At 46.0% G+C, this 23,181-nt stretch overlaps 3 protein-coding genes across 3 annotated transcripts in view; 2 read left to right on the plus strand and 1 right to left on the minus strand.

Moving 5' to 3' along the window:
* Positions 1-2,031, plus strand: part of LOC113480157 (exocyst complex component 1-like) — a 36,434-nt gene extending 34,403 nt beyond the window's left edge. Inside the window, exons 17-18 of the mRNA XM_026848777.1 lie at positions 1,566-1,760; positions 1,876-2,031. Of these exons, the coding sequence (XP_026704578.1) occupies positions 1,566-1,760; positions 1,876-2,031 (351 nt within the window). The remainder of the gene's footprint in view (positions 1-1,565; positions 1,761-1,875) is intronic.
* Positions 2,032-4,852: 2,821 nt separating this feature from the next.
* GLOD5 (glyoxalase domain containing 5) lies at positions 4,853-8,630 on the plus strand. Its single transcript, XM_026848778.1, has 4 exons — positions 4,853-4,929; positions 6,947-7,097; positions 8,113-8,268; positions 8,478-8,630. The coding sequence occupies exons 2-4, from the start codon at positions 6,954-6,956 to the stop codon at positions 8,628-8,630; spliced, it is 453 nt and encodes a 150-aa protein (XP_026704579.1). The 5' UTR covers positions 4,853-4,929; positions 6,947-6,953.
* A 4,647-nt stretch (positions 8,631-13,277) lies between these two features.
* On the minus strand, positions 13,278-19,369 carry LOC113480159 (cis-aconitate decarboxylase-like). Its single transcript, XM_026848779.1, has 6 exons — positions 19,349-19,369; positions 18,709-18,763; positions 15,686-15,873; positions 15,412-15,504; positions 14,933-15,138; positions 13,278-14,196 (listed from the first exon to the last, which is right to left on the minus strand). Exons 1-6 carry the CDS (start codon positions 19,367-19,369, stop codon positions 13,278-13,280), a joined length of 1,482 nt encoding a protein of 493 aa, XP_026704580.1.
* Between the last annotated feature and the right edge of the window lie 3,812 nt (positions 19,370-23,181).

The following is a 23,181-nucleotide window of genomic DNA, read 5'->3' on the forward strand; positions in this document are numbered from 1 at the left end:
GAGATCAGCTTGAATAATTTATAGGGCCTGTTACTTTCAATTTGTTTCCAGTCTTTGCTGTCAAACATCTTGCAGGTTTGACTGGAAGATCAGCTCGGTGTCTCATGCTACCTGCAGCCCTGCTATGTTAATGACTTCAAACCCTTCCTCTGTGAGGGAAAGTATAATTGCATTGCTCACAAGCAAAGTGATTGCATTCTGCTCAGGGTTTCTGGAGTCCTGACATGGCCTTCCCTAGAACACCACATACCTTTTCAGATTTGAGCACAATTCACTAACATCAAGGGAAGTTGCAAAGGGGCCTAGGTAATGTAGGAGCCCATTTCTGGTTTTGAAAACAGTTTATACATTTAGGAACCTTTTTCCCTCTGAAAATCCTTGGTATTTACAGTATTTCTTCACAGCAGAACTGCAGTGGAAATACCCAAGACAGCAAACATATTATTGGGCTATATGAACAGGAAGGTAGACAGAAGGTTTAAGAAAGTGATTATTCTCTTTTTTCAGCCTTCATTAGACCAGATGTGGAACACCATGTCTAGCTGCGGCAGAGATAGAAATGTGTGTCACATACACGTGTGACAAGAGGTGTTGTTAAACTTGAGCAAGGCCAGTGGAGGGCCACCAACATGGTGAGAAGAAGCTGAAGGAGCTAGGCTCTGTCAGCCTGGAAAAGAAACAATTTCAGGGGTACTTAGTAGCCACCTTCCCTAGAAGATTACTGAGGTGCATAGCAAGAGGATGAGAGATAACAGTCAGAGAATGCAAAAAGGAAGGTTCCAGCTGGATAGAAGGCAAGAATGACTATGAGGATAACAAAGCATTGAAACAGTCTGTCCAGAGAGGTTGCACCATCTCTATCCTTGAAGGTTTTCAAGACCTACCTTGAGAAATGCCTCAGATACCCTTGTTTGAATTCACTATTGAGTTTGCTTTGAGCAGGAGGTTGAACTAAAGACCTCCTGAGGTCCCTTCCAGCCTGACAGATTCTGAAAAGCTTATGCAGAAAAAATATTTGTTGGCACTGAGCTTTTTGTGGAGCTACGCTGCTCTTGGTACTTTTCTGAAAGCTAGCAGAGGTCTGTATCCCTTGGGTTGGCATAGCCCTGGGCTCTCAAGCAACATCTGTGCTTGGGGTGGAACATGTGCTCCTTTTAAAACTCCTCCCTACAGAACTGCCTTTCTTGCTTTCATAGAATAACCTGGAAGAACTGAGAAAACTTGAGTTTTGCTTTACACTTCTGCAGATTCTGGGAACCCCCAACACCACCTCTGGCTTCAAACCGTCTGTAGTGACCAAAGCTGTATGAAGGAACATGAGTGGTTTTTCCAGCAGATCCATTGCTCCATGGTACTGCAACCCTTAGAGATGCTGCTTGTCAAGTAGGGAGGGAAGAGAACTGGTCAAATTCCCAGTTGCCCTGCTTTCCTGGAGCAATCTCCAATACTTAATTTCCACTTAATTAGACATAGGAAGGGAACTGAGGAAAGTGGTCAGGTTTCAGCCCTGACACAGGAGTCTGCCCTAGGGCAGCTCATCAGTGAATGTCTTCTTGTCTTTCCAGCACTTTTTTGAAGGGGTGAAAGCCCGTGTGGCTCAAGGGGTGAAAGAAGAAGAGGTCAGCTTTCAGCTTGCCTACAGCAAGCAGGAGCTGAGGAAAGTCATTGAAAAATACCCTGGCAAGGAAGTAAAAAGAGCCCTTGAGACCCTCTACAGGAAAATCCACAAGTATCTCTCCCCGGAGGAAAATCTTTTGCCGGTAACTGGCGTGCGGTCTGGGTGTAATGCTATGAGGTTTTGTGGGGTTCAGGACGGCAAAGCATGTATAGCTGTCACGGGCTGATGAAGGGAGCTGACGGTGTGTTTTTCCCTAGGTGGTGTGGCATGCTATGGAGCAGGAGTTCATACGTCAGTACCAAGAGTTTGAGGATCTCATCCAACGCTGTTATGAAGGCTCAGGGATCGCCATGGACTTCACCATGGAGGACTTGCTGAGCTACTTTAACTCCATCACTCTGTCCAACATGTAGAGGCAATCCTCTTTGGATGTCTTTTGACTTCCAGAATCCTTGTCTGCAGCTACACCTTTAAGGAGCTAAACTCAAAACCCTTCCTGAGTTGAAGTTTGATATATGGGGATCCCATCCTGAACTTAATGCCAAAGTGCCTCTGACTTATCGGTCTTTGGCTAGATGTCCCTTGGGGAAGTGGAGTTCTCAGACCCAAACCACATCTTCCCTGCTCTAAGAAACCATTAGGCAGCTAGTAAAAAAACCCCTCCCAAACCTCAGATTTCTACCACAGTGAGTGCCGGTGCTGTATGTTTTTCGCAGACCACATCCAGGGAAGCTGAACAGTGAAAAGCATCTTCTCTCCAGGCACTCTCTCTTTTTTATGTACTCTCAGATTTTACAGTGAACCTGTGCTAAAACAACAGGGTGACAACACTCCGAGACACCCAGATGTGTGCAGTGTTACTATATCCAGGTATCAGAATATGCATCATTGCTCATTACTTCAGTAGACACAGATGAAATTTCAGAGTTACTACCATAAAAAATTGTATTGCTTTTAGTTAAGAAAGAATTTACCTGCATGTAAACTGGAGTGGAGCAAACGCTACAGTTCTAGAGATCCACATTCATCTTTCAGGGAGTTGCCTGTTCTCATCCCATTTTCTTATGAAACATCCTATAGCAACATCTCAGCTTGCTAATCTATTTTTGTTGTTGAAAATATGGCCTTTGTATCTTGTGATGGTAATCACAGGGTTAACATGATGTCCATTATAACCTTCTCTCTAAAAAGAAGGACTTTGGTTCAGTACAAAATAACAAGCAGGTCCATAGTGATGACACAGGGTCAAGGACCAGGATATCAGTCCGTAAGCTGAAATCCAGACCAGCAGGATAATTAGCCAGGCAGAGGCACACCTGGGGCTAGACTAAAGACCAGCACCCCTACACCAAAACTCAGACACGGAATGAAGGTCCTGAGAAGAGCTTAAATATGCTCCAGGGCCCACGGATGTGGGTGGAAGCCCCCAGGTGAGTCTGGTCAGGGCTACTAAAGTCAGTTAGTGCCCTCAAAGCCCTGTCAGGTGACAATGTCAATGGTACTGTTGTTAGCACCTGTGGAAACAACCTTGGGAGTTTTAGTAAAGAAAATATATTAGATTTTTCCCAAGAAAATGAGGTTGGGAAGTCCGCCTTCTGTTGTCCCTCTGTCTGCCAGCCTCACTGTGTAGCTGTTGAACCTCTTGGTCTGGAGTGGATAGGACAACAGAAATCACCAGAACAGTCAGCTCTGGCATGTCATGTGAAAATCGGGGGCTGACAGAAGGAAGAGGTGTTGACAGCCTCCTTCGAGCGAGGCTGCAGTGTGAGCTGATCTCCTCTCTGTCCTGCTTGCCCTGCTCTGGGCCAGCTAGCACAAGGCTGCTGCAGAGCCCACAGGAGTGGGGTGTCACCCGTGTTTCAAAAATAAGTATGGTCTGTTTTCCATAATTACTCTCAGGGCAGATTTATGAGCATCCTTACTCATTCAGAGCATTGGCATCCTCTTTATTTCTGTTATTTTGTGTGGAGACCGGTGGCATTCCCCCCACTGGAGGACTCTTAAGGGACATGACTGTACTGAGGAGGAAGAGCTCTGGCTGTGGGATTTCTACCTCAGCTCTGCTTTCTCCAGCGTGAGTAAACCCACAGTGACCTTCAAGACCAGGAAGGCATGAAGGTGATGTTGCATGTTCCAGAATTAGCTTGTCTAACCTACTCACCCTCACCGTTGCTAGCTGGCAGTAGATGAAAACCCATGAAGTAGCTTTGGGGTAAATTTTGTCAGCCAGCTTGGACAATTAGGGGAGAAAAGTCCAAAAAGGCTGCACAAAAAGGATACAGGCACTTAACTGCTCCCTCCCACAGCAACACACAGGTGTCCTTTTCCCTTGACCCAAGGCAAAAAACCATTTTCAGCTACTTCCATGTATCAGAAATTTGGGGTTTATTTGGCATGTTGCTGCACAGAGTGAAGTGTGGACAGCTTGGGTGAAGAAGGTCTGGGCAGAACAATTTTAACACAGAATGTCCTGTGCCTTGAACCACTTGCCCAGCAGCTTTTCTGCAGCCTGAACTACTCAATCCTTTGAAGCCAACTGCGCAGAGAGCATCAGACCTTTCAAAACTCCATTTTATTTTTGCCAGATTTGGGTAGAGGAAGAAAAAGAAAATCTCTAACTCTGCCTCAGACCACAGAGAACCCCTTTGGATATGTCTGTTTGCAGGAAGGAGTGTCCAAAAAGAGGCACAAAGCTGTGCACATCATCTTTTCTATTGTTCCTTGCTATCTATTGGCTGTTAGCATGCCACCTACAGCTCACACATCTTTTACTAGGGGGAGCTTGGAGTGCTCCCAGCGACAGCAAGTGCCTCGAAGGGGCAATAAGACCTCAGCAAGTTGCATGGCAGAATATAATCTTGCTGGTAAAGAGGTGAACAGGCCCGTTGCCCACTGCTGGGGAGGTGGGGAGCCCACTACAGCTTCTTGCCACAGCTGCTCTTCTCCAGGGATATCCTTGCTTCGACTTAACAGTAAATCACCCCAGCCTGAGCACCAAGATCAACTGTGCTTTAATACAGCACATTAACACATCTTTCTGTTGCAAGGGAAAAAAATATGTTGCTAAAATATCCAGACTCTTTTTCCGGGATTTTTCAAGCAACTCTATGTAGTTGGACTTTCAGATCCTTTGGGTCAAGGTACACCTCTGCGGGGAGCAGTGTTCAGAGCTCCTGTTTCTAATCTCGGTTCCCCCCCCATTCTGCTGTGACGTTGCTGCTTGCAGAGCTCGGCTCCAGGCAGCAGGAAGAGGTCTGTCATAAGGGAACCGTCCGGCACTGGCTTGCCCAATTGTTTGTCCTCTCTCGCAGGTACTCAGCCTATTTTTGCAGTCCAATTTCCTTGCAGCTCTTCACTGAGGGGCCCACATGGGAGGGGAGGGTTGCATTGGCAAGCTTTGCTGGGCGGGAGGTGGGAGCTGCAGGCTGTGACATGAGGGCCCTGCAACTTGGGAACACCCAGGAGGACTTCCTGGGTGGAAAGGGCTTTGCGGAGGGATTGAGCCCAGGTTGCTCAGAGGTGAGGTTGTTAAACACCACACACCATCTGCAGCAAAGAGGAGCAGTGACTTTCCTCTGCCTGTGTTAAGAGCTTCCCTCCATAACGGGTGCAATCGCCGGGCACAGTCTGGGCCATGCTGCAGTCCCAGCATGGGCTTGGGGACAACGAGGTATTGCTCCAAGCAAGCTCCTCTGACTGCAGTGAGCAGATGTCCCGGTGAAACTGTGCCTGCTTTTATGCTGACCTTGAGATCTCTCCTTGCCACTCTGCTGCAGAAGGGCAATGCCAGATCATATGAACCCAACCTAAAAGAAAACACCAGGAACCAATGTAAGCCCAGGCTGCGGAGTCCCCTATACCCTCATGCTGCATCTCCTTGAATCTCTGGCATCAACCTCACCCACTGCTGATGACATCTATCACTTTGAGGGCAAACGTCAAGGAAAAAGGGCTTGGTGTTGTGGGCTGTTTTCCTGTTTGGTTTTGGGTTTGGGTTTGGTTTGGTTGTTGTTTTGTTTTGTTTTGTTTTGTTTCCTGAGAGGCAACAGGAGTGTTGAACTTGCCTTGAACAAGGGTGTCAGTGGAGAAACTATTGAGGGTCTCAGGAAAATGAATTGTCACTTGGCTCAGGATTTGGGGCTTTTTAAGAGCAAGAAGTAAATGTATCTAAGTAGAGAGCTGTTACTGATTTGAAAGGAACTTTACTCGATTTGTCATTGAGGGGCTTGTCACAGACCTCCTAGTTTCCACAGCCAGGTTTTATGAAGGTAAAATCAACCAAACCCAAAATGAAATTAAAACTTCACAGCCTCTCAGAAATATAATTCAGACTACCAAGGCCAGATCCATTTCCTTTTAACAGCTTGGTACAAAAGTCCTCCCAGGCTCTGGGAACAGCAGGAAGATCTGCTGTCACTGAGTTAAGCAGCCTGAGCCTGCTTTATATATGTGCTGAGGATCAGGGGTTCAGGGATCATCAGAACAGGATCATCAGGGATCCTGATCTGGTGCAAATGGGGATGAAGTGAAGCAGCCATGTGACAAGTAGGTCACTGAAATATTTTCATCACTCTTAAATTTTCCTAAAACTAATTCTTTCTTGCCAAGCCATCATGTCACAGTCCCAGAGCCCTCAGCTGTTCAGCCCCTGGGATCAGTCCCACAGTGCAGTCATGTTGGTGGCAAGTTCTCATCCTCTTGGCACTGGTTAGGGCCACTGACCTTATCTTATAGTCCATGTTTTACATCTACATTATATAGGCACCAGAAGGGATTCTGTGCTCTTTCTGTACAATAATGACAGAGCCCCTTTCCATGGGGACACGAAGCAGCCCTGGTGCCCTCTTTTCCAGGGAATATTCTTCCCCCAGAGACATTTCCTACTGCACTGCCAGCAACCATCTTGTCTTCACTCTCTGTCTCTGCTCCACCTGGATGAGTGTCCACACCTGGACATGAACGAGGTTGGGAGGACACTAAAGGGAGTCTGAGGAAAGGATCACACACATGGTCCATCCTCGGTGCACACAGGTTTTTGTGCACTGGGGGCTCAGCATCTTGGTGACGTCAGCCCTCAGCGAGGTCACACAGCTGATCCTCAAGATCTGGCCCCAGCCAGGGGCTCTGGCATGCTCAGGTTCCACCAGAGCAAAGCAGGGGTCTGAGGCCCTTCCAGGAGGATAATTTATTGCTTCTGTACTTGTGCCACCTGCAGGCCAAGAGAAATCGGTTTGATCTCCTTTCACAGTTCTGTTCACAGCTACCTACATCCCTGAGTAGCTGTGTGTCTAACCTTCACGTTCTGTGGTTTTGCATGCTGGTTCCCAGGCCTGAGATGATGTCCTGGAAGGAAGAATGTATGAGTCCACCCCCATGTTTCATCCAGCGCTTGGACCACCTTGTGTTGACTGTGAAGAGCATTGAGGACACTGTGGCCTTTTATTCCAAAGTCCTGGGCATGGAGGTGGTGACTTTCAAGGTAACATGGGGCTCAGGCTCAGCTCAGGTCTAGCAGGCCTGGAGCTGGAGTTCTGAGCCAGTGGCTGGTCCTTGTGGATCTCTGATAAGGTCTCTGGGGAACCTCCTTGGGGTGGGGATGGTAGGACCAGCACAAGCTGCAGACCATCAAGCTCTGAGTTTCAACAGAGTCAAGCTGTGTCAGAAGAAAGTCCAAACCATGCTGCAGAAGAAGTCAAAGTGATAAAAAGAGAAATGTTGTTTGAAAAACAATTTCTAGGACAGAAGAAGGAGAACCCTCAAACCCACACATCCTATACAGAGCCTGACAGGCTCTTGTTTTGATATTTACATTAGCAAAGAGAGGAAAAGATGGTTGATATTTTCAGAACAGCCCCAACTTGTCTCCTGCCTGACCTTCAAGCCACTTGACCTGTTTTGGATGTACATGCTGCACCTTTTAAACTTCCAAAGTTATGTTCTTCTCTCCCGTCTCCTCAGGTATCTTAAAAGCACATACATTCACATCCCAAGGCTACAGTGAGCCTCATTTTGTTCTTTAGGTGGGCACAGATGGCATGTCAGTGTCCTGCATATCCATGGGGACTCAGCTGCCATATGAGCTTACAGAAATCTCCATGAAAATCTACAAAGAAAAGAGATGCCAAAACCTTCTTCCTCACCCTCTTCCCATTGCCTCATCTTTTTTTTCCCACTGCAGTGTCAACCTGTGCATTATTTGTGCAGCTGCTGCACAGGCAGGATGGAGAGTGCCCCAAGCTGAAAACTTACATCACTATGGTTTGGAAGTAGCTGAACGTGGCTGTAGGACTTTCTTGAGTCACACCACATCTTGAGGGCTGTCATGGGAGCCTTGCAGTGGTCAGTTCTTGTCTTGGGTTGACATAGAAAGAGCCCAGAGTTTGCAGGACTACAGCCAGGTCCCCAGGACTTTTAGGACTACATGGGTGAGTGGATGCTGAAGGCTTCCAGCCCACTAAGTCTCAATGCACTTTGATTATTTTCTTTGGGCACAGGGAAATCGCAAAGCTTTACATTTTGGCAACCAGAAGTTTAACCTGCATGAGGCTGGGAAGGAGTTTGAACCCAAAGCTCGGCGCCCGGTCCCTGGCTCTGCAGACATCTGCCTTATCACACAGGTGCCCCTGGAGCAGCTGCTGGATCATCTGAAGGTGAGGAAGGCATAGAGTGTCCACAGGCAGTGTGACCCCAAAAGACATGAAGCCAGACCCTCCCAAGTGACACTTTCAGGGTCTGTGTCTTGAGGAATGTCAGAATTGTTTCATACAACAGCTCGTGTTATCAAGGCTGGGGGGGAGAATTCATAAAGCCCTCATAAGACTACTTTAAGCATTAAACCCCTACTCATGTCTCCTCCTAGGCTTGTGGGGTGATTATTGAAGAAGGTCCTGTGGCCAGAACTGGTGCCATGGGTCCAATAACATCCATCTACTTCCGAGACCCTGATGAGAACCTGATCGAGGTTTCCAGGTACTGCACAGATGCTACTGCAGTCAGCAAACGGCAGTCCTAAACAGAACAACCCATACTCTGCCTGTGTCCCAGCAGGAGACAGGATGCAGAAGCCAGGCTTTTGATGGCCAGTTTACAGGCTCAAGCTTTTATTTTGCAAACCTAGGACAAGTCTTAAACCCCAGCCATAAAAAGTCTGCATGAATCTTGACAGATTTCCCAAGGCAGCCTGCTCAGCTCTCACCCCTGGGTGTGAATCCTACTTTTATAAATCACCATCACTGGAGATTTCATGAGCTTCTTGGGAGATCTGTCCTGCTGCTGCTGCACTACTCTTGTTGGGACATTTTTCTTTATGTCTGACACCCCTTTTGCTGTAGTTGAAGCCCATCGTTTCTACACTGTCCTCCATGAACACAAAAGAACCTCATCATAGTCACTTTTACACAGCTGAAGATTTCTGTCTCCCTTCCTCTCCATCTGCCTGCTTGGCTTAGGCTGGCTGGCACTGGTGGCTCTTACACCAAGACAGTGATTTAAATCCAGTTGTGACTGTTGAAACCCACTCCCTTTCTAGGAACTGAGAACTTGGCCTCAGTGTCTGACACAGTGTTTCTGAGGCTGAAGCTCTGTGCCTCATACTCATCTCTGCTTATGGGGTTCCTGTCACCTGGGATGGGAAAAAGCAGAGAGGACATGGCTGCATGGAGGGGAGAGTGTCTGAAGTCAGTGAGTTTACCTAGATTTATGCAGGGATGAGGGGGAAGTAAGGTGCTAAAAACACTGGCATCAGGCGGAAAAGAGCCTGGTTGCCCTGTTTTCCCAGTAAGGCAGCAACAGGACTTTGCCTGGCCCCTGCACCAGCTGCCTGTGTCTGGCCTGCAGATCCTGGCTTCCAATAGAAGGACACAACCTTGTTCTGTGGCTGGGAGGGGTTTGCTCCTCCTTTCCAACCCCATGCATGACACATTTCTGTGGACTGTTTCTCTCAGTCATTCATTTTTTGCCTCCTTGCAAAACTTGACACCCTCTCATGGCAACATGTCCAGAGCCTGGGAGATTCTCTGGACTAGGGAGAGAAAGACCAACACTCTTGCCTTCCTCTGTCCAGAAGAGGCATACAGAGTTTCTCCAGGAGTTCTAGCATGGAGCTGCCTGCATGGCACAGAGGGAGGCAGGACTCATCCCTGTGAGAAGAAGGTGTGTCAGCAGAGCTAGGGTAGGACTCTAATACAGCAGAGTCCACTTGGACTCTGACTGATGGCCCTCAGTTACTGGTGGCACTGTCCTAAGTTTTTTTCCTTTAATTATCTAAAAGGCAATTCCTCAATTATTAAAAAAAAAAAAAAAAAAAAAAAAAAAAAAAAAAAAAGAAGTGAAACAATAAAGAACGACTTGAGTTTTCTCAAGGAGAGCAGTTCCCCAGCTGGCCACACTGCGGTAGCAATGTTATCATCGCGGAAATAGCACTCGAAGGCAAAGAGGACTCTTCTGACCTCTACAGTCAAAATCCTCTCTAAAATTGAAACAATCCTGAATTGTACTAATTTTTTTCTGCTGTCATTTCGTGGGAAATCCAAAATTTTCCATGGTGTGAAAAAAATTAGGAAGCCCTAAAAAATTCACTGCTTCAGAATATCAAAACCTTGTTGCCGGTGGTGGCCGAGGGACAGACAAAAGCTGCTCCCAGCTCGAGTTGAACCATGAGTGGGAACTAAAGACAAGAGCTGCCATGGCCGAAAGCCTTGTGAATGGACCCCCGGGAGGGACCCCGGGAGGGACCCCCGGGAGCGGAGCCCCGCGGTGCCGGAGCCCGGCGGCTGCTCTCCAGGGTGCTGAGGGACCGCGAGCCCTGTTAATCGGCCAAGAGCCTAATGAATTTCTGGCGTGGGATTGTAGCTATTGATTGATTACCGACACGGATCCTGCCTGGCTCTGCACAGCAAGTGTCCTTTCATTCACTGAACTTGCTGCCATAAATATGTTTGTGGATAAATGTTTCCTTTCCTTAATTTTAAGTCATTTATCTTGGAACAGCAGTAGAAAGAAGGACAACGGCTCTTTTCTTATTCAGCCTGATAGGAGAAGTTAGGGACTTCAGTGGCACCACATTAATCGCTGAATACACTCACTGTCACACAAGTTGCTCTATAATTTTCACAGGCTATTTTTTTCCTTGCCGCTTTTAAGGCCTTGCTTCCCCTGCCAGGGGTTTGGGCTTCCTAATTAGTTAAGGATATGAAACATTTGCCATTTGAAATTGGAAATAACGAGTGAGACACTTTCCTGGATTGGGATACTGGAGGCATTTTGAGGGTCCTAGGCCTTTAGAGGAAATAACATGAATGAAAAGAAATCTCAGGTGTGCTTTTGCTCCTAGATGCTCTAGAAAAGCTATTTAGTGCTTTAACTAATAAGGTGACCAGTTAAAGGAAAATTGGACCCTTCCTGTGCCTTCTCTTCCTAATTTTACCCATCATCTGCTGAAAGGTATCAGGATTGCATCTGCATCAACACATGAATGAGGTTTAGAAGGGTTTCTAGAGCTCAGGGACAAAATGTAGCCTGAAACCCAACTGAAAAGCGTTTGTTTGTTTTTGGTTTTTGTTTGTTTGTTTGTTTGTTTGTTTGTTTTTGCTTTGGGTTTTTTTGGGTTTTTTTTGGGGGGTTTTTTTTTTGGTTTTTCTCCAGCACCAAGACATAAAAGGTGCTAGTTTCTGCCTCTCCTGCTCAGCTTCACTGCTACATGGCATCACTGCACCATGGTGCAGAAGGCATGGAAATGGGAACGTTGGAACAAATGTTGAGACACTGAAACCACTGATAATCCCCTGAGATACATTGTTCCCTCCATTGAAGCCCATCTCGGTTCTGTCACATATATTGATTCTCTTGACAAATGTTGAGCTAAATGCTGGCTTGTAAGGCACTGGCTCTGTGGGTTTCCAGTTCACTGGGCTGTGAAACATGGAATGATGTTTTTGGTGGTCTCAAACATAACTCGAACCAAGGGAAACTAGAAGCTTGCCATGGAAATTCAGCAAGTGTTTAAAATCTCTTGCTTAATGGAGAAACACTAGGTAACTTCTCTTTGTTGAGATATTGTGTTTAACTACAGTCAAGCTTTTCTGGCTAATAGCTATTGTTGTCATCAGGAAAAACAGCCTGTGGGGCTCAATGTAAATATATGACTCTGGAGAAATCACTGGCCACAGGCCACCCTTCTAGCTGGCCATGTCCTAGCTTCTGCTGGGTTCCCATCTATTGGAAAAGCCTCTGTTTTGCATATGTTCAGATTAAAACTGAAAACCTGATGGTCTACTTAATATAGCATTAAATCTTTATGCATAAAATGAATTTACTTCAGTTCTTTATTCAGAAAGATTCAGTGTGAATATGCCAGACAGTATGAGAGAGTGGATTAACAGCTGGGCAAACATTTTTGCTCTGGCTGGGAAGTTCTCTGCATAGACCTCTACCAGCAAGCTGAAAAGGAACCGGCCCACATTCCTTCTTGCCTGTCTAGTTCCATCTCAGTCTTCATTGTAGAAGTCAACCCTCACTTCTGCAACAGTTTCTATACCTATAGCAGGATCATATTGGAAATGTCTGGATCAGCAATCACAGTATTGGTTTAATGTACAGAGGAATATTGCATAGTCGTCCATCTCGCTGTTCAGAAAGGATGCAGGGTAAGAAAGCCTTTCAGTGAATGGCTACTTAGGAGCACAAGTACTGATTTCACCCCAGCTGGAAAGATGAGTTAAGAACTGAGTCTCAGTAAGTTTTCCCTCCTTTCAGGGAAGACAAACAGGAATTTCCCAATGTGAGTCACAGCATGCACGTGCCCAAGTCACCACCCAGAGGCGCTCATCTCTGCACGGACTATAGAGACCATCTCTAGAGAGCCAGCTCTGAATAGGTCCTGGGACACCTGCACAAAGCCAGGAGGGATGATGTGGCACAGCTCTAGGACTGGCAGGGATCACCTTACAGGAGGCGTAGGATGTAGGTGTAGGACTGATATCGAGTTCTCACCTACGGATTACCTTTCATTCAGAAAATGCATACCGGTTTTAAGCGTCCTTGAACTATCCCATGTACATAGAGAAGTGACAAACACTTCTCCAGTCCTGGAAAAAATGGGAGGCTTTTGCTGGAAAAGAAAAAAAAAATCCCTCTCTGCCTGAGAGTTTTGCAGGCAGGGCTGTTTACAGTAACTGATAGATTTTTCATCTGGCCAGCATGACTAACTAATCATGAGCTGAGAAGTGCTCAGAAGAGCACTAAGAAAAGCACACATTTTGCAGCTGAACCTCATCTTCTTCCCAGTTTCAGCAGTTAGGCGTTCTGCACAACTTTGAATGCACCTTTCAAAAATATCTAGACACAGTTCCTTCTGGGAAATCGGCTTCCGTATGATACCCCAGGATTCTCACAGATTTCCATGCGGGTTTTTTTTGTGTTTGTGGTGGCCTTTCAGTTACTCAGACAGCATCAACCATGAGTTGAAATTTAATCTGTGTACTAGTTACTGACACAGACACACCTCCTGCCTCATGGGCACCTTTGGTATTAAAGTGTCTACTTTGACTTCAGTGGGTGGGAACTTTCCTGTCATTGGAAATCAATAGTAAAGCACCAATGAAGAAAGGAATAAGAGTTGCACCGGGACAAGTCCCGTATCAAAAACCCACTTGTTGTTCCCTCACAGGCTGCAAGCCAGCTGGGAACTATCTGACAGATTCTCCAGGTTGTCCACCATAGTGATGATGGTTTCTATTTTTTCTTCTGGAAGCACATGAGAGGCATTGGATCGAAACTTCTTCAGGAGCGATTCTTTGCTCAGAGGCTTACGCCAGTGCCCATAGAAAGTGTCACACTTGCCTGTCAGGACATCCCCGCTGTGCAGGAGCAGTTCCACCTCTCCATACATCTTGTCAAAGTTGGCCACATTATCTTCAGGATGCTCCACCACCACTTTGTCCAGCAGCTCCCTCAGTTCCTGCCGGTGGATGCTGCTCTCTGTGAAGGAGCTGAGGCCCACTTCACCATCCAACAGGGCAGTACAGGCATTGAATTGGAAGGAGTGTCTAGCCTCATGTTCAGAGCTGGGGAAAGGTCGATTGATGTACTTTGACACTGGGATCTTCAACACAATGGTGCGGATCAAAGAGGGAGAGAAGGACCCTGCGTAGTGGATGAAGAGGTTCCTGACAGACAAGGCAGCATCCACCACCCAGTGCATTCCCAGATGGGCAGGGAATCGCTTGAAAGCAATATCCTGCTTCTCCAAGAGAAACTCATGATGGTCACTTGGTGTGGACAGTGGTTTGGGTTGATAGACACTGTAGAAAACACTGAATCCAGAGCAACCAGGAATATCATCCAGAATTAAGGGGTTTGCTTCCATTCCTCGGGCAGCCAGCAGTGCTGCTTCAAAACCCAGACGCGTGGCATTTCCGATATGCAATGGCTTGGCTTGGGTGGCAGCGTTTGCCATGGGTGCCCCAGCAAGCGATGCAGCAATGCCCAAAGCGTGCGCACACTGGGCTGTGCTGAGAGAGAGCAGTTTTGCAGTGGCTGCAGCACTGCCCATGGTGCCGACCACTGAGGGAGGGTGGAACCTAAAGGGGAAATTGCAGATATGAGCATCCCTGCTTTATTAGCACAGGGAGCACCCAAGCACCTCACCTACCAGACCTGCCTTTGGGCCTGGAAATGAACTGCCAGGCCAACCAGTAGAAATCCCTCCTGGGTCTGGTGCAGGTGGGATTCACCTAACTCAGAATTCAGCCATCTAGAAACTGTCTACTTGAAACTGCATTGGACACGATAGAGTGAGCTCAGCACCTCCAGAAAGCAGTTTTTAATTTTCCCTGTGTAGGTGGCATGGCTTGTGTCCATACAGCCAAACTTTCTCCCCCTAGACAAATAAAATGGCTTCATCCAACATGTCCAAGGATAACAGTTCCTTGTTGATTCCATCCCTTGGACCACACCACAGCACTGCCTGGTGAATGGCAGTTGACACAGGCAGAAATTGTGCCAGGGACCATGTCCACAATTAAGCTGTCTGTATGGCTGTGCACCACTGCCTGTTCTGTGCTCTTGCCCTGGTTAGCTTAGATGATGACACTGCAGTGGTGGTCCTCTTGATGGTTATTTTTGAGGCAAGACCACTGGAGGCCACCAAATGAATATGTGGTGCCTCATCAACTCTGGCAGAACTGGAATTCGGCTCTTAGTAGGGCTTTACCCTGATTCTGAGTTCAGCTGGACTTTAACATTTTGAAACCCTGAGTAGGCCTGTTAACAGACTCACCAAAACTCTTCCTACTCGGTAAAGAAAAGGAGGTTTACCTTTTTGGAATGTTGTGAGCCTCGGTGGAGAAATGCATAAGCCTTCCTTGCACTTCCAGGCCCACATTAAATGCCAGCAGGAAATCCATGCCATTGGGTTTGGTGCTAGGAGGCAGCATCTGGGAAGCTGCCAGAAGAGCTGGCAGAATAGCCCCTGATGGGTGAGTAGCAGGGTGCCAGGTATCATCAAAGTCCATGGAGTGAGTCTGCCAGAGAAATGGAGATAAGGACATGCTGGTGTGGAGGGTGGGAAGCTGAGGGAGGGAGCTAGGGGTCCTTGCTGATATTGCTGAGGCTACAACTGGTGGTCCTTATGATGGCTGTTCCATCCCTCTAAAAGCAGCGTGCAGGACTGCAGAGGAACCCCTGACCTCTTGTCCCTCATTACCTCTCCAGTCACCAGTCTGCTTCCTGTAATACTAACTAGTGTCTTTGAAGGCACCACAAAGCACAGCTGCTCCTGGAAGAGCCTGCCTTACCGCAACTCCGTTGGTGAATGCAGCCAGCGTGGGGGAGAGCTTTATGCCTGGCTTGCCATAGACAGAGCTCACGGCAACTGAAGAGTACAGCTCCTGTGAAAGGGAGGGAAATTCAGGTGAGGACCTTGAGTGAAGCAGTGATTGTGGGATGCCAGAACACCCCTCTACTGCAAGGCAAAAGTCCTACGTCAGACATGGAATAAGGCCTTTGGTTGTGGTGGTGGTGTCAGGCTGGGGACCACCTAACTACATGGTAATACGGGGCTGTTCCTACCCGGCAGTACTGCAGAGCGATATCGAACACATGTGTTGTGCTGCCCACAAGGCCAACCCCAATGCTGTCGAGGATCATTCTCTTGCTTCTGTGACGGACGATCTTGGACAAGTGCTCGGGTTGAACTCCATGGATGAAGGAGGCAAAGCTGCTGGTCACGGTCTCCTCTGGAGCACTCCTGGCCACCACTGCAGCACCAAGAGAGAGGGAAGGGGATAAAGACACATGTGGGCCACGTGCTGACAGATCACAGGTCTTCACTCTCTAGTGTCACTGAATTTATTGAAGGGCAAAGGCAGCTGGAGAGTGCAGGATCTGTCCAGCGTGTCCCTTGGGTCACATGGCTGCATACAGCCCTACAGACTTGGGAGGTGACACACAGCTTCCCTGTGCTGTCCCAGGCTGTAAGCCTCTCCCTGAGAATGTCATTTGGGCCCAGAGTCACCTCCTGGGGCTTCAGGCACCTGGTGGAGCCTAGGAGAGGAGTACCATTGCTCCAGGCTCCCTCTATAGATGGTGGAGAGATGCTCCTGGAGAGGGAACTGGCATCTTCTTTGAGGGGAAGGTGCCAATATTCCCTCATTGTCAGCACAAGGAGCCCAAGGCGAGCAGACTGGTGTGAATCTTGTCCCTTTCCATGGGTTTTCAAGGGTCAACAGCACATCCTGTCTCCTACTGCCTTCACATGCTGTGAAGACTGCTCTGGGCATCTCCTGGGTTCAGGTGAAGCAGTTTCAGGACTCAGCCACATCCTCCTAACCTGGGTTTCATGCTACCATCTTTTGGGGAGTCAATACAAATTATGTCCCTTTATCCGGAGAAAAGGCAAAGCTGGTGCCCTGCTACATTACCAGTGGTGCCCTGTTGTGAGTCGATCACATAAACCCAAAACTTCCTATAGCTTCCATTATGTTTTGGCAAGCAGAACTAGACCCAAAGCCTGGATTTATTCAGAAGTTTGGTCCTATAAGGCACTGAGGTGTCTTGACTCACCTAGCAAAGCTCTTAAGCCCTATGCACTCAAAAGCATCCTAGTACTTAAAAAAAAAAAGTCCTTTGTGTGTTCTTTCATACTTGAGCTCAGCATATCAGAGGATTCAGCCTATGCTTCAAAAGGGGATTAAAGCAGAAGATCTCCCGAGCTTTATGGAAAGCTTTTCCTGTCTCTGAAAACACCTTTGCTGATAGAAAAGAAGCAACACATAGAGCCTCCCAAGGCAAAATCTGTGCCTGTATTTATGACCTGTAAGGTAGAGCTGGGCAGACAGCACAAACTACTGGTACTTTGGGGTTCGGAAGTCACCATTTCCAAACCTTTGGAGGTGTTAAAATTCTGTGGAAAATACCCCATTTGGGACCACTGTGCTTCTTAATTTCTGTAACAAATTGCTTTGTTTGGATGACTTTATAATTCATAGAATTACAATTATTATGACCGATTATAATATAATTTTGAGAATGCACGTGAGAGTGGGAAAACTCTAAATTTCAATATAGCTAACATTTGCATGATTGCAAGTCCATATATATATGTACACACACGTATGTACGTATGCGGGGTTACACACAAACACGCACACAGATAAAAGATGGATGGCATTAATGTCCAAAGGAAACTAAGCACATGAAAATGTCAAGATGAGTGAAACAAGAAAATAAAATACTTTGCTTCAACATCTTACAGGAAACCTCATCAAAATCAGCAGGTACATATGACACTTTATTTTTTAAACAGAAAATACTGCAATTAGAAAAAATTACCATTCCCTAATTTCACTAGCTTGTATTCATTCTTAAATGTCACGTCTACTGACTCACAGTTTGCTTGCAAATGTGTTTGGACTCACCTAGAGCCTAGGAGTCTAAAAACCACTTGGAAACACAGCTGAGAATGTCATCATTGTTGTGATTCACTGAAATAAAATTCATCCCTTGCAGTGGCTCTATGAAATATATTGTTATAGGAATCTGTAACACTCAGCAGTTTGGAAACCCTCTGCTGACAAAAATCTGTGTCCTCTCTGTGTACTCTGAGAGCATCTCCACTATACCACAAATGAAAGCACCAATGCCCTCAAGGAGACGGAAACAGTGAAGTTAAACTAGATTGGAAAGGCTGGAGGAAAATCTGTTCGAATCACACTGCACCCATAAAATTCTGATTGCTTCCTTCCCGTCATCAAGTGCTCTTTGTCACTTCAGTAGGCAGCGATATTTTTTAACCCTTCAGTTAAAAGCATTTCATAACTCCAGTGTTTTTGTCCTGGTATGGCAGCTGTGCTGCAGAACTTAATAAAAATAAAAGACTGTCCAAGACCAAATAGATCTGCATGGATTATTATTATTATTATTATTATTATTATTATTATTATTATTGTTGTTGTTGTTGTTGTTGTTGTTGTTGTTGTTGTTATTTCTCTGTTTCTCAATTGTTCATTAAGTAACATTCATTGCATTTGTTGTATTAATAACACATTTAAAAATAATAGATCAAGTGGCTACACAGCAAAGTTCTGCTTAATTTGTCTGAAGCAGAGAATCTGTAGACATACAGCACTGGAGAAGACAACACACTGGCTGTGAGACACAGAGAATGATCTGTGAATCACTTCAAGCAATGCTGATAGAAAGATCAGATGTAATAAAGAAATAATGACAAACAGAGGAGTTAAGGATCTGAGCAATCCGATGACAGCTACAATTTAAATATCTTACATTTATGGTCAAAGAGTAAGAATTTGGAAAGTCTGGTTCCAAATCAGTTAAAGTTTCTATTTCAGTGCAGGACTAGAAATCAACATTTTTACCACCTGTTACTTTTCTCCTTGTTCTTTAGCAACCAAGGGCAATAATCAGCAGAAGACCCCCCAAGTATGCCCTGTCTTCCACGAATTTGAGCAGTTTATCTCAGTGTGCTTAGTCCAACAGTCTTTTTTTTTTTTTTTAAATAAAGTAATTACATGATTATTCGGGGATGCTCTTTAAAAAGGATAGGAAATGCTGTTCTGCAGAGAGATACAAACCATGAGCAGCAGTTTTGTGAACTTGCCGGGAGCTTGCCAAGAACTTCTGGGATTTCTACAGTAAAGACAGAGAGAGAGCATTTGTCACCTAAGCTGCTTGAACTTTTTCAGAGCCGTTTTACTGGTTGTGCCTCTAATATGACATTGTAAGGCACCCACAGATCAAACGAGTGGATAAAACTAACTACATATTTAAAGGAGAAAAAAAATATTTTCCAAAGCTCAGTCCAGCAGCGGTGCCAAGAATAGCCAGGGAAATAAAGCAGTACAGTAGAAGGGGCAGTTACAGGCTTTTCAGACCTACCATGAAATCCGCTTACGGCTGTGAGCAGGACCGGCTGAGAGTGGACACAAGGAGAAAAACACAGCACGTCCCAACAACAACAACCCCCCCGCCATGGCACCATACAAAACACGTTTGGGACACATAAAAGGAATAAGCATGGAAGGACCAGGTTAGTAACTATGAGTAAAGTGTCTGCAAAACCCATCTGATTTTGTTAGTATTGGGGCAGGTTCCCATTTAATGTCACGACAGTTTTGACCAGTTGAGTAACTGCCTGGGAAACGACATTACCTCCTTAAAGTGAAAAAGCAAAGATCAGAGATTAATAGGCTTTGTACATGAAATAGTAGTTACCTGTAAGGTTAAGTAGACCATGCTGGTGGCTGTTACCACTGCTTAATCCCCAGCTCTGCACTGCTCTATTCGAGGGATGGGAGAGGTGTCTGTCTGAAAGGTGCTTTGGTGTCGGGGTTTATATATGCTTCTGAAAGGCAATTTGCTTTTTGTTTTTTTTGCAACTGAATTTCAAGTGTGATGACATCAGCCTCTGGGGACTGAGAGGGTGGGGGGAATAGATGAGGAGGGGTGTTTTTTCTCTGCTGAACAGAAGGGAAACCCCCCCTGGTTCAGGAAATAAAAAAATATTTAAGACAATAACTGACAAAGTTCAAGGAAATTCCTGTCTCCAAAATGCAACAGGTGCCAGTGTGTGAAGCAACTGGCCCCAGGCTCCTCCTACAGAGGAGGACTATAAAACTGGTACTTACCAGGAAATGAGAGGGACAAGAGCATCCTCCCATTGAGCTGAAGTGTCACCAAACCAGGTAATCCAAGCTGCAGAGGGAGAAGCATGGCATTGGTGGTTTTCTTTGATGCTTTTCTTGAATACATCCAGTGTTTTGTCATTTGGCTGAATCTTTTCATACCTCTCCTTCTTCTAAATATTCAGCTCTGTGATGTTGCCTGCCATGTGCTGCTGGTTCATTGAAATGTTTGTACAGACGTGAACTCTGTAGCTTCCAGGAGACATTGGGACGTTCGCTCCTAAATGGATGTCTGGACTTCGGGGGAATGCCACGGCTCTTTGCTTTGTCCAATAGTGAAACCTGGGGACATTTAACATGCTGCATATTATTTTGTACAGAATAAGAGCCTGGTGTGGTACACCTTGCATTTAAAACCAGCCTGAATTTTCTACTAAATACTAGGCAGACCCTTGATCATTATGAATATAGCAAAACATCTCAGGCAACTTTGTGCTGTTTTTCACCAGAAGAGAGTCAGGGTTGTGATATTTATTCCAGCTGTGTAATGTTGTTGTGCACTGTTAATCTTGCTGCGTGTTTATCCAAAAAGAATTACATTTCATTCTTTTAACAAGTTTATCTTGAGAGACGCAGTATTTTCTCAGAGCTATATAAACATTTGTTATCATTAATAAGGTGGGATGGAAAACTAATCGCAAAATGCCACTGGGGAATAAGTGTCTGAAAGTTTAATGTTTTGGTATTTATATATGTGTCCCCTGGCATGCTAAGACTTGCTCCAACCTCCTGGGGAGGCAAGGTCCATACACCAGCATATTGCCATTAATATTAGTCAAGGTGAAGAAGCACAGGCAGCAGATGCCAATGCAAAGCACACACTGATAGGTGCAAAGCCCAGGTATAACAGCAAGATGGAAAGGGGCTGCAGAGGGGAATTACCTTTTCTAGAGTTGCTGAGAGGAAGTTACTGAGAGCAAGGTGGCAAGTAAAGGAAAAGCTGGCACACTGGCCACGTGGTCATGCTGAGGGGACAAGAGCCAGGACCTCACAAGCCATTCCTGCAAACCCCAGGCTGCGGAATGTCAGGGACAAGCAGGAAAAGGAAAGAAGAAGGAGGAGGTTGGGTGAATGAGGGGATGGCTTTGGCTTTGCCCTCGTTGCAAATGGATTTGTGCAAGGGAAGGATCACCCCGGGCTGCTCCACCTGTTGGGTAGAGCCATCTCTCTGAAAGACCTGGCACCACCCCAGGCCTCCAGGTGCCTCCTCACTGTGGGGAGGTCTCCAGGGTGTTTCCTGGACAGTGGCTGTGCTGGCTAGTACCCCATGTGTACAGAGAGCTGCTAACCCCACATGGTAGAAAGGGAATTCCTGTTGCTCCTCTGCCTCCACGCTGCCCTGCATTGCCTGCGTAATCTCTACCCAGAGAGCTACTTTGCATCAGTCCCAGCTGAGGATGCCCAGCTTGCAGACTTCAGTGCAAAGGCAAGACTTGGTGGGAGATCCCTCCTTGCTGTGTTGCCTGGAGTGGGGAACAGAAGTGTCACGTTATCAGTTTTCTGTAGTGCATGTGGAGAAACAGGTCCTTTCAAAGTGCCAGAGGCAGCAGCTGTACGAAAGAGATAGTGACAGCAGCAGTGAGCAGTTTTATCCTAGGGACAAACAAGGCTTGGGCATACTTGGAACAGAAAACACTTCTGAGTGTTTCCATGCAGATCCTTGTTTCTCCAGGTCTTGGTGCAGCCCACAGCATTACTAGTGCTGCTACTCCTGACAGAACAACGGGAAGGGATTAATTATCTGACATGTCCTTATGTTGCATGAACTAGAGGAGGGGAGGTAACTCACAAATGCTGAAATGGTGTTAGGACAGTGAGCACAAATCTGTGTTTGAAGTGTGTGTGGAGACGCTGCGGGTAGGTGTGAGCAGAGCAGGTCTGCAGCTGTTTCCAGCCCTAAACCTTCTCCTTCCAAGGGAAGATCCTTCATCCTCCTCCTTTTCCATATCTTGGTCTAAATCCTCTCACGTCCTTTCCCTTTACACCTCTGTAGCCTGATACACTGTATCCTGGTACTTCTTTTCCCCCTTCTCAGACGTCCTGTGAGGGATTGCACTGCAAGCAGAGGGAACCAGCCCTATTAGTCGTGTCTCTAAAACCTTCACAAACCCAAGCCGTATGTCTCAGGCTCTAAAACCGCAAGCACAGCTAGTTATGCAGGAACTGCCAACAAAGTGAGCCCTGGCAAATTGAAAACCACTTCTATGAGCCAAGCAGTCACCTGGCCAGCCCATCTTCCTCCACAAAACCCATCTCATCCTCCCCCAGAGATCGACTCAAAACAGGGGCTTGTTGCAGCATGCCTAGAAAGCCACTGTCTGAAATATTTCAGAGTGAAACATCTGGAGGAACTTAATATTGTGGCCTGCCTCCAAGTATAACCATTTAAACCAAACCGCTTATTCATATCTGAATGTCATTTAAAAAAAAAAAAAAAAGAAAAAGACGATGTCATTGAATCCACAGGTAGCTTCATTTCTTAGGGCCTCCTTCAAGTTACTAGTTTATACAAATGCTTGATGTTAAAAGAGAGTGCAAAACTGATTTGGTGCATCTCGCTCTCTGAACCAACAATTCTAACCTTTAGCACAACCAAATAATGGAATGAATTATCTCCTGAGGTTCTCTTGGAAGTTTTTATCCCATGCCCATTTTTTGAGAGTTTAAGTTGCTAAATCAGTTCAAAGCTGTTAGGAGTCAATTTATTCTTCATTTTTGTGAAAATTACATCCTTCAGAATAAATGGAGAGAAGGAAAACATGGGGGTTTTTAGTGGGAATAATGAGTCCAGGGGCCATTGCTGTTTGCAAAATGTGTATGTCTGCCCAGGAATACTGTGTGTTTAAGAGTAGACCTTGAGGTTTAGGTTTATTTAATATTCATAAAACCATTTTTTCTTTGAGTAGTTCTCCTTCACTCCCCACTTCCCATATCAATAGTAGTGCCACATGCTTTCCTTTTTTTCCAATAAGCTTTTTGGAATGGCTGAGAACAGAATACATCACTTTCTCCCTTTCCAACTCCTTTAGGTCATAAAATGTTCTAAAAATACCAAAATAACAAGAACATTGCTGGTTTATTTTCATCTTTGTTTCTTAACAAAAACCTCCAGAGAGAAAACTCCAGCTCATGGTACCCAGGAGTGCAGAGGAATGGAAATGTGGGGGCTGACTGCAAATAGACGAGTTAATGGTAGAAATATGAAGGGTTTGAAAATAGGCTATTTAGTCACTAGGGTTTCAAGAAAGGGATGGAGCTGGAAAATTCCATCTGGAAGGGAGACTGTGTATGTGTGCGTCGTGCCTCCTGTTTGTCTGTAACAGTGGATAAGAAATGTCCTGGAATGGCTCAAAAATACCTTGT

Source organism: Athene cunicularia, assembly GCF_003259725.1.
Source record: "Athene cunicularia isolate RWA chromosome 4 unlocalized genomic scaffold, athCun1 chr4_part3, whole genome shotgun sequence".
Taxonomy (NCBI): domain Eukaryota; kingdom Metazoa; phylum Chordata; class Aves; order Strigiformes; family Strigidae; genus Athene; species Athene cunicularia.